The sequence below is a fragment of the Anarrhichthys ocellatus genome, unplaced genomic scaffold (genome assembly GCF_004355925.1).
Source record: "Anarrhichthys ocellatus isolate YVR2014 unplaced genomic scaffold, GSC_Weel_1.0 scaffold71, whole genome shotgun sequence".
NCBI lineage: Eukaryota > Metazoa > Chordata > Actinopteri > Perciformes > Anarhichadidae > Anarrhichthys > Anarrhichthys ocellatus.
Window position 1 is genome coordinate 950,402 of NW_022280101.1, and position 13,769 is coordinate 964,170.

General features: G+C 43.1%; 2 protein-coding genes across 7 annotated transcripts in view; one reads left to right on the forward strand and one right to left on the reverse strand.

Moving 5' to 3' along the window:
- Window positions 1-2,007, reverse strand: part of dgkh (diacylglycerol kinase, eta) — a 52,794-nt gene extending 50,787 nt beyond the window's left edge. For 2 of the 6 annotated variants that reach the window (XM_031873412.1, XM_031873410.1), the window contains exon 1: window positions 108-909. In XM_031873412.1, coding sequence (XP_031729272.1) covers window positions 108-485 — 378 coding nt within the window. In that variant the 5' untranslated portion in view covers window positions 486-909. Of the gene's footprint in view, window positions 1-107; window positions 911-1,618 lie in introns of those variants that run through there. The other 4 variants (XM_031873418.1, XM_031873414.1, XM_031873415.1 and 1 more) reach the window with 3 other exon arrangements.
- Window positions 1,240-13,769, forward strand: part of vwa8 (von Willebrand factor A domain containing 8) — a 50,411-nt gene continuing 37,881 nt past the window's right edge. Inside the window, exons 1-12 of the mRNA XM_031873296.1 lie at window positions 1,240-3,189; window positions 4,199-4,276; window positions 4,402-4,532; window positions 4,945-5,055; window positions 10,192-10,359; window positions 10,725-10,889; window positions 11,190-11,239; window positions 11,343-11,451; window positions 11,584-11,688; window positions 11,824-11,952; window positions 12,601-12,735; window positions 13,071-13,148. Of these exons, the coding sequence (XP_031729156.1) occupies window positions 3,051-3,189; window positions 4,199-4,276; window positions 4,402-4,532; window positions 4,945-5,055; window positions 10,192-10,359; window positions 10,725-10,889; window positions 11,190-11,239; window positions 11,343-11,451; window positions 11,584-11,688; window positions 11,824-11,952; window positions 12,601-12,735; window positions 13,071-13,148 (1,398 nt within the window). The 5' untranslated portion in view covers window positions 1,240-3,050. The remainder of the gene's footprint in view (window positions 3,190-4,198; window positions 4,277-4,401; window positions 4,533-4,944; window positions 5,056-10,191; window positions 10,360-10,724; window positions 10,890-11,189; window positions 11,240-11,342; window positions 11,452-11,583; window positions 11,689-11,823; window positions 11,953-12,600; window positions 12,736-13,070; window positions 13,149-13,769) is intronic.

The window sequence follows — 13,769 nt, forward strand, 5'->3', positions numbered from 1 at the left end:
ACACCACTGTTGAATGGCTCAGCCAGCAGGTAGGTCAGATAAACACGGAGCTCCAAATCCAAACATTCATATTCAGTTAGGAAGACAAAGAGACGGAGGTGTCCTACCTTGCTCCTGATCTGTCCTGAGGTGGACACTTTCCGGATGAGTTTCTGGGGGCCTTCCTGCTCCGCTTCGCTGTCAGACGACTCGTCCGCAGCTCCGGAGCCGGCGACAGCCCCCACCACATGGGCATGGATCCCCGCCGCGGACGCTGGCCCTTTCTCCGGTTCCTGCCGAGGGGAGAGATAAAACCAGTCGGGGTTAGCCTTCGCCAACCGGTCCGCCGCTCCCTTCCTCTCCTGGAGGCGAGAGCCGCTCAGCGGCTGGGAAGCGTCTTTCTTCGCTGTCATCTCTCGCACTGTCGACGGAGACGGCTGTGTTTTTCTGGAGTGTGTGTGCGCGCGCGTGTGTGCGTGCGTGTGTGTGTGGGCTGGTGAACGCATAGGGGATGTAGCATGTCGCGGTACAGTGGGGATGGGCTCCACAACACCCCCCCTCTCTCCAGTCCCTGCTTGGTTGATGGTTGTGGCTCCAGCCGGTTCAGACTGAGGCTAAAGACCGCCTCATCCACTCCGTTAACCGGCGGACATGTCCGCGGCATGGCAGACCCTAGCGGCTGTTTCACACAAACCCTGCAGCCGAGCACAGCCCCCCAAAAAAGTAGGAGTGTAATCCAACTAAACTACTTCAATTATTATTTTTTCTTACTCAAATACACTTTTAATGCACAATGTTTGAATTAACCTCGAAACATAAATATCACAATAAATCAATAAAAAGCTGCACACTCAGGGGAGTAATCATGATATAATAATTAGGCACTATTTACTATTTATTTATCCATTGTTTTATTCTATAGTGACATCTACCTCTCTCTCTCTATATATATATATATATATATATGTGTGTGTGTCTGTGTGTGTGTGTGTGTGTGTGTGTGTGGGGCAGTTTGTCGTTTGTTTCACCAACAAATTAAAAGACAATCTAGATGTTCTAGATTTAACTGAGCAGCAACATTTATTCGACTTGGCAGTCCAAATTCATTTTAAATGCATTGGGCAAAACGGTAGGATTGGGGTTCCACCAAGGACATGGGCAGCGTAGCCTAACACATTTGGTACGTGAAAACAATCTCCCCTCAAATTAGAGAAGAGAAGACTTTCCCCGTACTCACCTGACAATAAACGTCACCACAAATTGTCCAAAAATCTAAATACAAATCTTTTTAGAGCCATTTATGTACAGACTACTGAACATTGACAATGCGTTTGACTTCTTTTTTTTTTTTTTATAAATATATATAACCAACACTGCCTACAACATGAAGACACCCTACAATAATATGTGAACGGTTTTGAGTCTATACAAATCACAGCAGTGGGAAGGAAAACACGCAACACGAACGCAGGATATTACGGAGAAAGAAACACCTCCGAAGTGTAAAATAAGCTCAGGAAGTCATTATTAGACCTGAATGCATCGTAATAAGGTTCTTCTGTGCAGACTTGTTGCGAAATGAGAAACGGAGTGACACAAAAAAAGGGGAAAAAAGTATCCAGTGTTGAATGTTACTAACCAGTTCCTCCCAGGCTGGGCTGCGGGTGTAATGGTAGACATCCTCCATAGTCCCGGACCTCTGTGTCCGCTCCGGGGAGACAAAAGAAAGGAATCAGGGAAAGGTGGAGGGACTCTCGACCTGCCTCGCTGCCGTTACACCACTCATAAGCGCGCAGAAGAGACGGGATTTAATTCGCCTTGTCGTCCCCTTCGCTGCCACCGCTCTCCTCCCGCATGCTCCGGTCCTTTCGCTCCGCGCTATACTCCCTCTCTCTCCCCCTCTCTCTCTGGAGGGCCGAGCCTATCTATCGGCGCGCTCCACGTGATAAATGTCAGACCCGCTTAAACGCGCGCTGCTCGGCACGGTTTGGTCACAGCCCGGTGGTGGGGATCACACGCGCACAAACTCGAGGTTGTGTACACGCTATGTGTGGGCGTGCATGTGAGTAAATCAGTGTGTGTGTGTGTGTGTGTGTGTGGGAGTGTGTCGTTTATATTACGTCATCGATTTAGGTATTGTCTTTGCTAATCCACGAGATCATGGATGATAGATTTCCCTTCACTGAGCACTTTCCTTGAAGTCAACAAATAAATATAGCATGTGTATTTATTTTGACAATTATTTTTAATTGTTTAAGTTGTTTTTTGTAAAGCATCACTTGTTGTCAAATTTGCACTATATACATAAATCGACATTAAAATATGTTTTATTCGTGTTTGAATATAGCAAACTGCCACTTATAACACAATAATAATAATAATCAGACAACATAACATAACAGTAGCAGATGTGGAGCATGACAACAACAAGGAAGACAATACATCATATTGTATTTGATTGTTAAAAAATGATATCCTATATAAGACAAATAGTCTGGGGCTTCATTTTATCATGTGCTGTGAGTTAGAAGGGACCCAACAGTTTTTTTTAAAATGATTATATTAATAGAAATTTTAATAAATTTTTACATTTGTACGATCGATAATAAAATTAATCAGTTTAAAATGTTAAAATGAAATCAACGCATTCTTGGAGCGATAACTTTTGTTGGGGCATACTTTAGCCTATGAGATTGTGAAAAAAGTGTTTTGTTACTCAAACATACACACAGTCTGCACACACGTTCAAAAAATAAATGTACCCAAGGAATTATTATCATTAAAATCATATTCTTCTAAGTGTTCTATTTTATTCACTATGGCAAAGCAACCCAACGACTGTTATAGTCGCATTACGATGTTACTAATGTTGTAAATACGAGGTCGGAACCATCGAAGCTCAAAGGAAATGAAACCACTACGGAAGACTTTAGCTCCGGTCCCATTTGTCCCTCTGTTATTATCTTCCGACTCCTACAAGCTGAGCCGACATATATTATGAAATGGGTACAGGGCCGGTCGGGACATAGCTTGAGGGTTTTATTTCACACTATGTTTTAGATGGTTTAAGGATGCACACCCAGATATTATGTAGCGGCACGGCAGCGGCCGTCGCTGCCCGAAGAATGCGGAATATTTTGGGGGCTGTTCTGGGGAGAGACGGCTGGATGTGGAGAACTCATGAGGTCAAACTTCTCAACACATCTGCAGGTAAACTGAGCGTTTGTATGAAGCTGTACCACTACAGTGGACATGTTTGACATAGTTTTCAATCTGAAACAGCTAATTTAGCTAATCTGTAGTCACACACGAGTTCATGTTGTCAATGGTAGATGCTAGTGCCCAGATAAATAATTAGCGCTTACCTTAGCTATTGTTTCTCTACTTTGGACGGCAATGAAACTGTGATTTCTAGCTCACACACTGCTGGTTTTCAACCTAGCTAGTTGCGCGTTGAGCACAACGAAATGACAAGTATGTGATTAGCATAGCTAGCTAGTAGGTCAAAGGTGAAAGCCAGGTGATTGGCAAACGTCAAGTCATTAAACTAACTCACTATCGTTTGTATTTGAAACTTATCCAATGACCAGGGGCCTGTTATATAAAGCCAGGGGCTTAAAGTCCAAAACCTGACTTGAATGAATCAATCAGAATAATTCAAGTCAGGTTTAAGTATTCAATACAACTGAATGTGGACACTATGTGCCCAGGATTTAGTTAGGTTGTATCAACATATTTCATTACATTTTAATCCGTTCAAGTCCCAGGACCATTGCAATGGTCCTAACTTTGTCTAGATCTATGATGACTGTCTTCTGACTTTGTCTTACTTTAAGCCAACCACCTTGTCCCACATAATTTAAAGTGGACTGCTGCTCTCAGGCTGCTTAAGAACAGCATGCACACTCGAGTATCTTGACGACTTAAACCTGACTCGTTAGTCCGCAGATTGTGTGTACTTTATGGAACAGCTCATTTAACATTCAATACAAACTGCTCACAATGATAGTTACATGAGAGGCACAAACCAGGGCTGTTCATGAGCGAGCAATATATTAACCACAGTGTTTTTCTGTTGTTACTGTGTCAAAGGTATCATCCATGGCTAACACCAAGTAAAAGTTAAATATCAATAGAAGCTGGTATTGCACCGTCCTGGTTTTCACTAGAGTTGTCTGTGAAAGACCGTCTCATGAATTGTTTACCCCGATGTCTGCAGGCGACACGGTGACGATTGGAGAGATCTCCTACAAACTGAAAACACCCTGGAATCCTGAGCTTGTTCCTGTCAAACACAGTACGTAACTTCCTCTTTAGAGATGTCTGTAAAAATATATATCTGCATGAAATAAGAGGAAGTCAGTGGCAACAGTTAAAACTTACTAAAAGTTACTAAAACTTTAGTTTGTTTGTGTTTGCTAGTTTCAGACTCCTTACCTCAGACAGTGGTTCAGCACCTGCGATGGATCATGCAGAAAGACCTTTTGGGCCAGGATGTGTTTCTCATTGGCCCCCCCGGACCGCTGAGACGATCCATAGCTATGCAGTACCTTGTGAGTAAACACGGAACACGCACGTGTGTGGTATAAAGATTTCTCTCATAAAATTGCTCCAAGAATGGACTTGTTGTGAAATATTTTAAATGTTTATTTTAAAGAAAAGGAAAATTTAGAATTGAAGCTAAATTCCACCTATAATGTAATCATACTATATATCTTATAATCCAATCATCATAGATATGTCCTGAGGATTTGCTGTTCCTTCTGGAGATGTAGATTAAATATCGATTGTTTTGGAAATGTCTCACCCTTATTTTGAATGAACCTTTCTCATAACTGGATCCTATAAACATGTTATTATGGTTTTAGCTCATGACAATTCTCCTCATATTTTCATTTTACAACAAAACCCTAAAACTTCCATGGGTTTCTGAAGTTCTGAAGTTTTCCCCTTGTTGTTGATCAGGAGTTGACCAAACGGGAAGTAGAGTATGTCGCTCTGTCCAGGGACACCACAGAGTCTGACCTGAAACAGAGGAGAGAGATCCGCTCCGGGACGGCCTTCTACATAGACCAGGTAGATCCCCTGATTCACACACTGTCGAATCTGCTTTCCCAGTTATTTGCCACAATAACATTTGAATGTGGATGCCTGTCTATATGTGATAGACTTGTGACCTCTCCAGCCTGTACCCTGCCTCTTGCTTAATGGAGGCATACTTATCGACATGTCAATTCTACACCTGTAAGTTTCTCACACATGCGCGGCTGCAGACGTGTTTTCTGGAAGTAAAGATGCAAAAACTCATCGTCATTCTCAATCACACAAGGATTGAGAGCATGTTGTGATCGATCTATGGGATGCTGGTAGAGCTGAATGAATGTGAGCAGCAAGCACTACGCAGGACAAGAAGGAGCAGGAGAAAACAACAACAACAACTAATCCCATTTAAATCCACAACACATACCATCAAACTGAGATAATTTAACTAAAACATTTTGTAATCTAGACACTTGCATTGGGTTTACAAAGGCCATTAGAAACATTTTTTTATCATTCATCATAATGTTTTGTGTTTACATAGAAATAAAAAACACAAATTTAGAATTTATAACAATAATCAGGTTCTGGCTAAACGACTGTGTAACACTGTGAAGAAATATTATGACCAATACTGAAAGCAGGTTGTCATTAATCAGTTTTAAGCGAGGGAGGGGGGGGAACAGTAACCGAGCCGTGTCCTCTCTCCTTCTCTGTGCAGCACTCCAACAATAATTCAGTTACAGCGGCGCCCTCCCTCACCAGCCTGTTCATTTCCATGCCACCTTTTGATCGATCAACCTTTATGCAAACGTACTTTGTAACCGTGGAAACCAGCAGTTCCTCATTATCCCGACTGGTTTCTCCGAGGAGAACTTTCTTTCCTCTGTTCATGGCCGTTCATTTCTCACCGGTAAAAAAAAAGAAGAGGAAAATCCAAAACAAGCCTGATCGTTAAAGCCTGTTATCGGGCTTCAAGGAGCCAGCAGTGACGAATGATGATAATTAACTCAGTCATGTCATTATCTACAGCTAATTAGCACATGACTTCTTTTGTGTAAAAATAAACAAGATGCATAACAGCTCAAATGTACACTCCATGGAAACAGGCTGACTTTTTTCAGAATGTATTCTCTGCACATTTATCCTTCAGACTCTACTCTTAAACCTCGTCTCCTGGAGCAGGGAAACGCTCAGATAACTAGCAAATGTTTTCATAATTAGGCTGGAACCTTTTTAAGTAAATGAATCTTGAGTTTTGCCCACATTCTCTACCCACACCCAACTCCTGTTTCCAGAACAATGGAAATGTCGCTCGTGCTTCAGCTCATAAACTTTGTGTTTACCAGATTTCCTCACGAGTGCCTGTTGGGTACTGTGCATGTGCAACTATCAACAGAGATGAGAAGGAAGCGATATGGCTCACTCCTTGGCTACTTAGATCATCACCTCGGGGAAAAAAAAAATCTATTACCACCTGCCCGATCACGCATTAAACCCTGTATATGAATATGTAAAGATTTCTCAGTGGAAGTAAGTATACTCTGCTGACATACTGTATCTGTACTGCGTATAGTTGCGTTTAACCAGCACTGCACCTCAGCCGTCACTTCTGTGAGTGGTTCTGTGATCTAATAGAAAGTAAAACGGCCTTTTTATGTGCAAACGAGATTAAGCATTAGGGCCGTCACCCTGCTGATGCGGCAGTTTTGTTCGGCTCTCGCTGATTTCTCTAATTTGATAGTTGTGTGACTCATCGTGATATTCCATTTACTAAAATGAATGGTAGGGTTCCATAAGGGGAAAGCACTGGCACTCCACATTTTCAAGAAAAACACGGATGCCTTTTTTGTTGAATGTAATTGCCTGTATTACCATTTTTTATATATATATATATATATATATATATATATATAAAATAATGACATCTTTTGTCTGTGATCAAAACAGTGTTTCTTCTTCTTAAGGAAAGGGACACACAGTTCATGAGACTGAAAGTACATTACAGTCAAATCCATGAATAGGCCTCGTAGGACAGGGAAACATGTGTTCTATCTGCAGTCTATTCTGTGGAAGGTGGTGTCATTGTGGAGGCACCACACAATAAGACACCTTGATTGCATAATTGTGTTAAAATATAGCAAAATAATAGAAACCTGTTGTAGTTTCACTACCGATTCACTTCTATCTACATGTGTGATTGTCTGAATCATCCGCTCCACACTACCTATCGATTGTTTCGCATGTTTTGAGAATGAAATGTCAGCGACGATCTTCGCTCAACAGGAAAACATTAATTCTGCTTTTCAACACGTGGAGCCGACGATGTTCAGGTGTCAAGTAACAACAGAGGAACGTTTGACTGGCATCACGTTAGACAAACACAGTATTTACTCTTGTTGATGCTCAATAGCTCACTCTGCATACATTCGACTTGCCTTTATTAGACGGTGACAGTGGAGAGGTTACAGGAAATTAAAAGTGACATTCTTGATGTCCGGAGCAGCAGCTGTGTTTTTCATGCAATGACACCTTTTGTGAAGAGAAGCAAATGCAGCTGTTGTTGCAGCAGCATATATTACCTGTCTTACTGTCTTACTGTCTTACTGTCTTACCGTGTTACCGTCTGCCCGCTTAGCAGCGGCTGACTTGCGGAGAGGTACAGCTGGTAGTTCTGTTAGCCAAACCAACAAAAGTGAGCGAAGCAATAAATAGTGATCCATGCAACCAATGGGCTGTAAAGCATTGTAAAACACACTTCATTCAACCTCAAAATAGATGTATATGATTATATATATATATATATATATATATATATATATCATTTATATCATACGGGTTGACATCTATTGCACGTCTGGCCATCATGGTAGAGAGATCCTTCCTCAGCTTCTTTTCTCTTTCTCTGTTAAAGTGTTTTTCCGATGCGAGGGTCCAATGACAGAAGATGTCGTATGTTATACAGATTGTAAAGCACTAAGAGGCAGATTTGTGATATTGGGCTACACGAATAACATTGATTTGAATTGGAACACCAGCTGTGATGTATGCAGGCAATCAAAGTCATCATATCAGACCTTTTCATACAATCTTGCAGCTGAATAATGGTGATGTACTCAGCAGGGTATGCACTGGTAGATCTGTTAGCTGATAGCAGAACACACTGTCCAAAACACTCGGAGATGTACTCGGCTGTGTTATCACTAGCGGCTCGTCCTCCTGGCTCCATCCTCACCGATACTCGACCCAGCTATTAGAGTCTGCATCGGCCCGATATCAGACATCAGTGAAGGTGTATCCCAGGTTCCAATCGCTCTGAGTGATTGAATTGTTTCCCGTCCGTCCCCTCAGTGATAGTAATAGTAATATATTGACCAAGGCTGGTCGATACCTCTTTTCTGTTTCCTGCGGCAAAGGGAAAACCAGCCAATCCCTTCAGCTCCCTGGGGATCCTCAGCCTCCCACCGTCTCATCCAAACGAAAGCAGGTGTCCATTGTTTCCAAGGAAACAGCTCATGAATAGACAGCATTACCGGCGGCGCTGATAGCTGTGAAGGGTTCGCTTGATTCTGGTCTTCCTCAAATCCAATGGATTGTTGGCACGTGCTTTTCTTTTTAATGAGTTGGTGTATTGGATAAGACTTTGTGTTTTGTGTATATTAGTATGCGCCTGTGGGATTAGTCAGTAAATGTACACATTACAGTATTTGAAACTGTGTGTGTGTGTGTGTGTGTGTGTGTGTGTGTGTGTGTGTGCAAATTAGCAAGCGGTTCTGTTTGAGAATGGTTTGGGTGTCGTAGGAGGTGTTTGTGTGTTAACTGGAACATCACAGTATTCCTCGGGGCCCTGTGCTGGTTTGGAGCCCTAAATTCAGTCTTAACGTGTCGGCCCCTGTGCTTACTCTCCTCCCCTCTCGTTCCTCCACTTCACTCTCGTCTCTTTAATTCTTTCTCTTTCTTTTAGCATGAAGGCTGGAAGTCACGTGGCTGTAATCACATGCTTGTTGTATTTTTGACATCTCCAGTCACCTCTCTCCAGTTAGGAGGCTCTTACAGTATGTAAGGCAGCTTACCTCAAACCCACACTGCAAATAAGACCCCGCTACAGTTATAAAAAGAGCTGCATCTGACCTGAAACCAGCGAGCTCAGTGCCTCTAGTGCTTCAGAACGGCTCATCAGAACCCTATTGTTGACATGGACACTTAGTCCATGTTTTACCGGCAACGAGTTTGGAAAAAAGCGTTCCAGTTCCACAGAAGCTGATTTGTGCATACATGCTGTACATGAGGTGCATTGGGTGCAGGGCCTTATGGAATGACAATGGCCTTTACACATCACTGTAGACCTTTCACTCTTCATATTCATGCTCCTAATCCTTTCATTATTCTATTTATGCAACTATCTATAATCTAATCTCCATTTCAGGCAGAGAACAAGGCCTATCTGTGCTCCCCTCACGCAGTCTCGCTTACCATCCTGCGTCACTTACATTTTTAACAATTATCTGATTATAGAGTTGGTGCCGAAAATGGATCAAGAGTTAAATATAGAGCATCTGGCCCTCACTATAGTTATATGGCTCTGCTTCCCACACAACCTGCCACGTATTTACATGTTAACCTAATTATATGGCCACTTGCTCTGCGGTGCACCCAGACAGCTAACGTTTCCTGCCTCTTGACGTCAGACGTGCTTTTTGATTTCTGCAGAACTGTGTGTCTACGCAAAACAAATGCACACACACACACACACACATGCTGTTGAAACTTAACCAAGTAGAACTACGTTTCTTCTCCCACAGTCGGTGGTAGAAAATAGGCCTTCCGAAAACGGCTCAGACTTTTTTTGGGAGTTTGGTTTGGAGGATGTTCTGAACACAATAAGCTGAGGACATCCTCAGGAAGGGCTTCACGGCGAGGTCATTTTATCATTAGAGCAGTAAGAACTGATGCACAGTCAGATTGCTCTTTGTATAAATGCTATTAGCACTGTTAACATTCAGGAAGGGTCAGAGGTCTCGCTGGACAATGGAGCAGCAGATTTGGCCTGCGGTTCAACTGATTGCTGTTTTCCTGATACCAGCATCTTCTCCCGCATCTCTCTAATTATTTCTGTTGTATTGATCGGGTCTAATGACGAGCCTCGGCTTCTGATGTGTGTGTCCCCCCCAGTGTGCCGTAAGGGCAGCAACGCAGGGTCGGGTCCTGGTCCTGGAGGGGCTGGAGAAAGCAGAGAGGAATGTTCTGCCCGTCCTCAACAACCTGCTGGAGAACAGGGAGATGCAGCTGGAGGACGGACGCTTCCTCATGTCAGCTGAGCGTTACGACAAGCTGCTGCAGGTCAGAGCCGCACATGTGCCGACATACGTCACCCACCGTTGATCCGTTATGTTCCAGATAACATAATGATAATCTTTCTGAAGACTCCTCTGTACCTTTGGAGGCTGCAGTGTATTGAGCCTCATCTATCTCAATCTCCACACTTAAGCAGTGAATTTTCACACTACTCCTACAGTGCTCTCCTTGTGTTTAAAGGGGAAAAAAACGATGTTGTCATGAATACTGTGTCTGTACATGTTACATAAAGCTGGATACCCGCAGCATTTGCATAAAAATTGCATTCAAGATGAAATATGTAAAATGACAGCACGTTATAGACGGCAGAAGAGGATCAGAGTGTTTTTTTGTACCTCGGTGCGTTGCAGGAGCACACCAAAGAGGAGATGGACAGCTGGAAGATAGTCCGTGTCAGTGAGGACTTTCGGGTCATCGCTCTTGGCCTTCCTGTCCCCAAGTACAAGGGCAACCCCTTGGATCCTCCTCTCCGCTCTCGCTTCCAGGCCAGAGATGTCTATTACCTCCCGTTTAAGGTCAGTCCTAAGAATTCAAAAATTATCTAACACCAACCATTTCCCATCAACAAAATGTCTCCATGATGAGAGAAAAGCGCCTGAATCATCCAGCTCCTTCTCCCCGGTGATCCTATTTTCCTCACCCTGAATAATAATAAAACATTCCCTATAAATTTTCACAGGCAGCTCATGCAGTAAAAATGGGACAAAATACTAGAAAGACACATTACTGCTGAACATTTCACATTTTTCGCTGCTGGTCTCCTTAGATTGTCGCCCTGCAGCTATACTCATCTTGACATATGGTTTTCTTTTCAGGACCAGTTGGAGCTGTTGTACACAGTCGGACCAAACATTGCTGCAGAAAGGTGAACTAAAAGTACTACTGAAGCTGTGTTTGACTTGTTAATATTAGTCCTTAAAGTCTCAGTATTGTTCATGTGTAATATTCGGTTGTATTCTTTGTGTCAGGGTGTCCCAGCTGCTGTCATTTGCCACCACGCTGTGCTCCCAGGAATCATCCAACCTTGGCCTTCCTGACTTCCCTGTGGACAACCTGCTTCCTGCCCTCCATGTGTTGGTGAGAATCCAGGCCCACCAAAATCTCCCTTACTGTCCCTTTTTAGAGAGGGAGGAAGAAGAGCTGAGGATTAAAGAGAAAACTAGACTTCTGTTGGTCCATGGGTGCTAGTGTCTTCTGTTGTTGTTGCAGAATGCTTTCCCCATGCTATCCTCCCAGCAGCTGGTCCAGAGACTTTACCCCTACAACAGCATGCTGGGCAAGGATGGGCGCACCGCCGTGGAGGGCGTTCTCAGTGTAAGTCAAGATGTGACCCACCAGTCGAAATGTACCGAACTATCACCTGTTTGTTATGGCCTGAACTTAAGATAAGACGCATCATTCAAAGGGATTCATTTTGGCCTAAATGCATTCTGTGGCACTCTTTCATAGAGATTTGAGCTTTTGGATGGTCGTCATCAGCCAGCTCCCAGCGCCATTTTGAGTGTGTCCAGGACGAAGGATCCTGAGGGCCATGCAGACGTCTCGTTACGTGTCGCGGACAAGGACATCACCTTTCAGGTACCAGCAGACTGGCTGTATGCAGTGTAGAGCCAAAGCCCCAATATGTTATGCAGACCTGGTAGACTGAACTACAACGTGGGACGATGGGGCGCTTTATTCTGATTGTGCATTTGGACTTTAAAGGGACAGTTCACCCCAAAATCAAAAATACATATTTTTTCTTTTTTATTGTCTAACTACAGTGTCTCAGACATTTCACAGAGATGTCCATGCAGACACGTCGGTAGCGTCTGCGGGATACTCTGTACAACGTCTTAAAGGAACGTCTTCATCAGTCTTTTGTTCTTCTTGGATCAGTGTTTGTGAATGAGTCATTGTGTGCGGTTTCGGGGAACAGAGATATTCCAGACCTCTAAGAATAGTGGTGCTGATCTCCAGCCAAACAAAACCTATAACTCTCACTCGCTTTTTGAAGTGGCATTGTCTTTTACGTGCAGCAGTAATTCTTTGCAGTGCTGTATATCTCGTGGATTGTTTAATAACACTGTGTTTTTTGGAACATGCAGTATATTCTGTTCCCAGTCGTGTGTCAGTGAAGCCGATTAAGTCTGTGATTTATAATTTAGATATTTCCCCACAGCTTTTTATAGGACGGCGAAGCTGTTTGTTGCTCTTTCACGGCAATTTGTTGTCTCTCTAAAACAGGTTCCAGCCGGCATCAAGGAGCCGCGGCCACCCAACAGTAGCCCTACATTCATCAGCACACCGAGCCAATCGCAGCTGATGGCGGAGATGATGCAGTCACACATGGTGAAGGACTTTTGTCTGATAGGAGCCAAGGTAGCTAACACAGAATGTACGGTACACACCAGCACAGAATGGGTTTATGATAATATTTAGTTTGTGATCCGGTTGATTTTCAAATTATACAAAAACAATAGTTTTATTGAAATATATAGATATAAACAGTTGTTTCACTGCCTGTTTACATTTTTTTATTTACTTAATTTGTTAACCTGAAGAAACCTTTTTGCACTTTTATTTGTTTTTTGTAATGATATATTATTCATATGATGGTGTGTTCTTGATACTACGACTTGCGTACAGTATCGCTGTATCAACATACATGTAGAACACATGGTGAATGTGATCTCTGGTCTTTTTGTGTTTTCTAGGGTTGCGGCAAGTCAGTGATCGCAAGAGAGTTCGCTGAGATGCTGGGTTACAGCATCGAGCCGCTCATGCTCTACCAGGTAAATAAAGCCTGGAGCTTCCTGCATTTCAAAAACCCTACAGAGCGTGTGACGAGTTTATCATGTGAGGGGACGCATACGAGTTGCAGATGCTCACACAGTTTGTGACCTGTGACCTGTGATGTCATGAGGGAGGTTAACCAATATGGAGGAGGGGCAAACAAATTGCCTACAGTGAGGAAGGGTGATTTAATAAAAGAGGTCGTTCTAAAATAGAAACAGGTTCATCGGAAGAACATCACAGGATTTTCTCCACTCGTGTCACACTTGTGGCTTATTAACCACAAGCATATCTAGCAAAAGTAAGGAAAAAGATTCTTTCCCCACTTGCTACATGATCAGTTGGTTAATCAATAATGGAGGTCGTGGTTCAACATGCGTTACACTCTCAAAAAGTCTGTACATTTTAACTTGAGTTAGGATGAGTATACATCTGACAAATGTAAAGCTAGGGAAGATGCATTATGAGGGGATGGAGTAAGTTTATGTAGGATTAAGACAGCAGTTCAACCAAAAACAACCCCAAAACATCTGGCTTTCATTACCTGGGCCTCAGGCCACCCGTCAGGCCAGACACTGACACTGATTGGAAGGTAGAGAACCAAGGAGGGCTGCTACAAT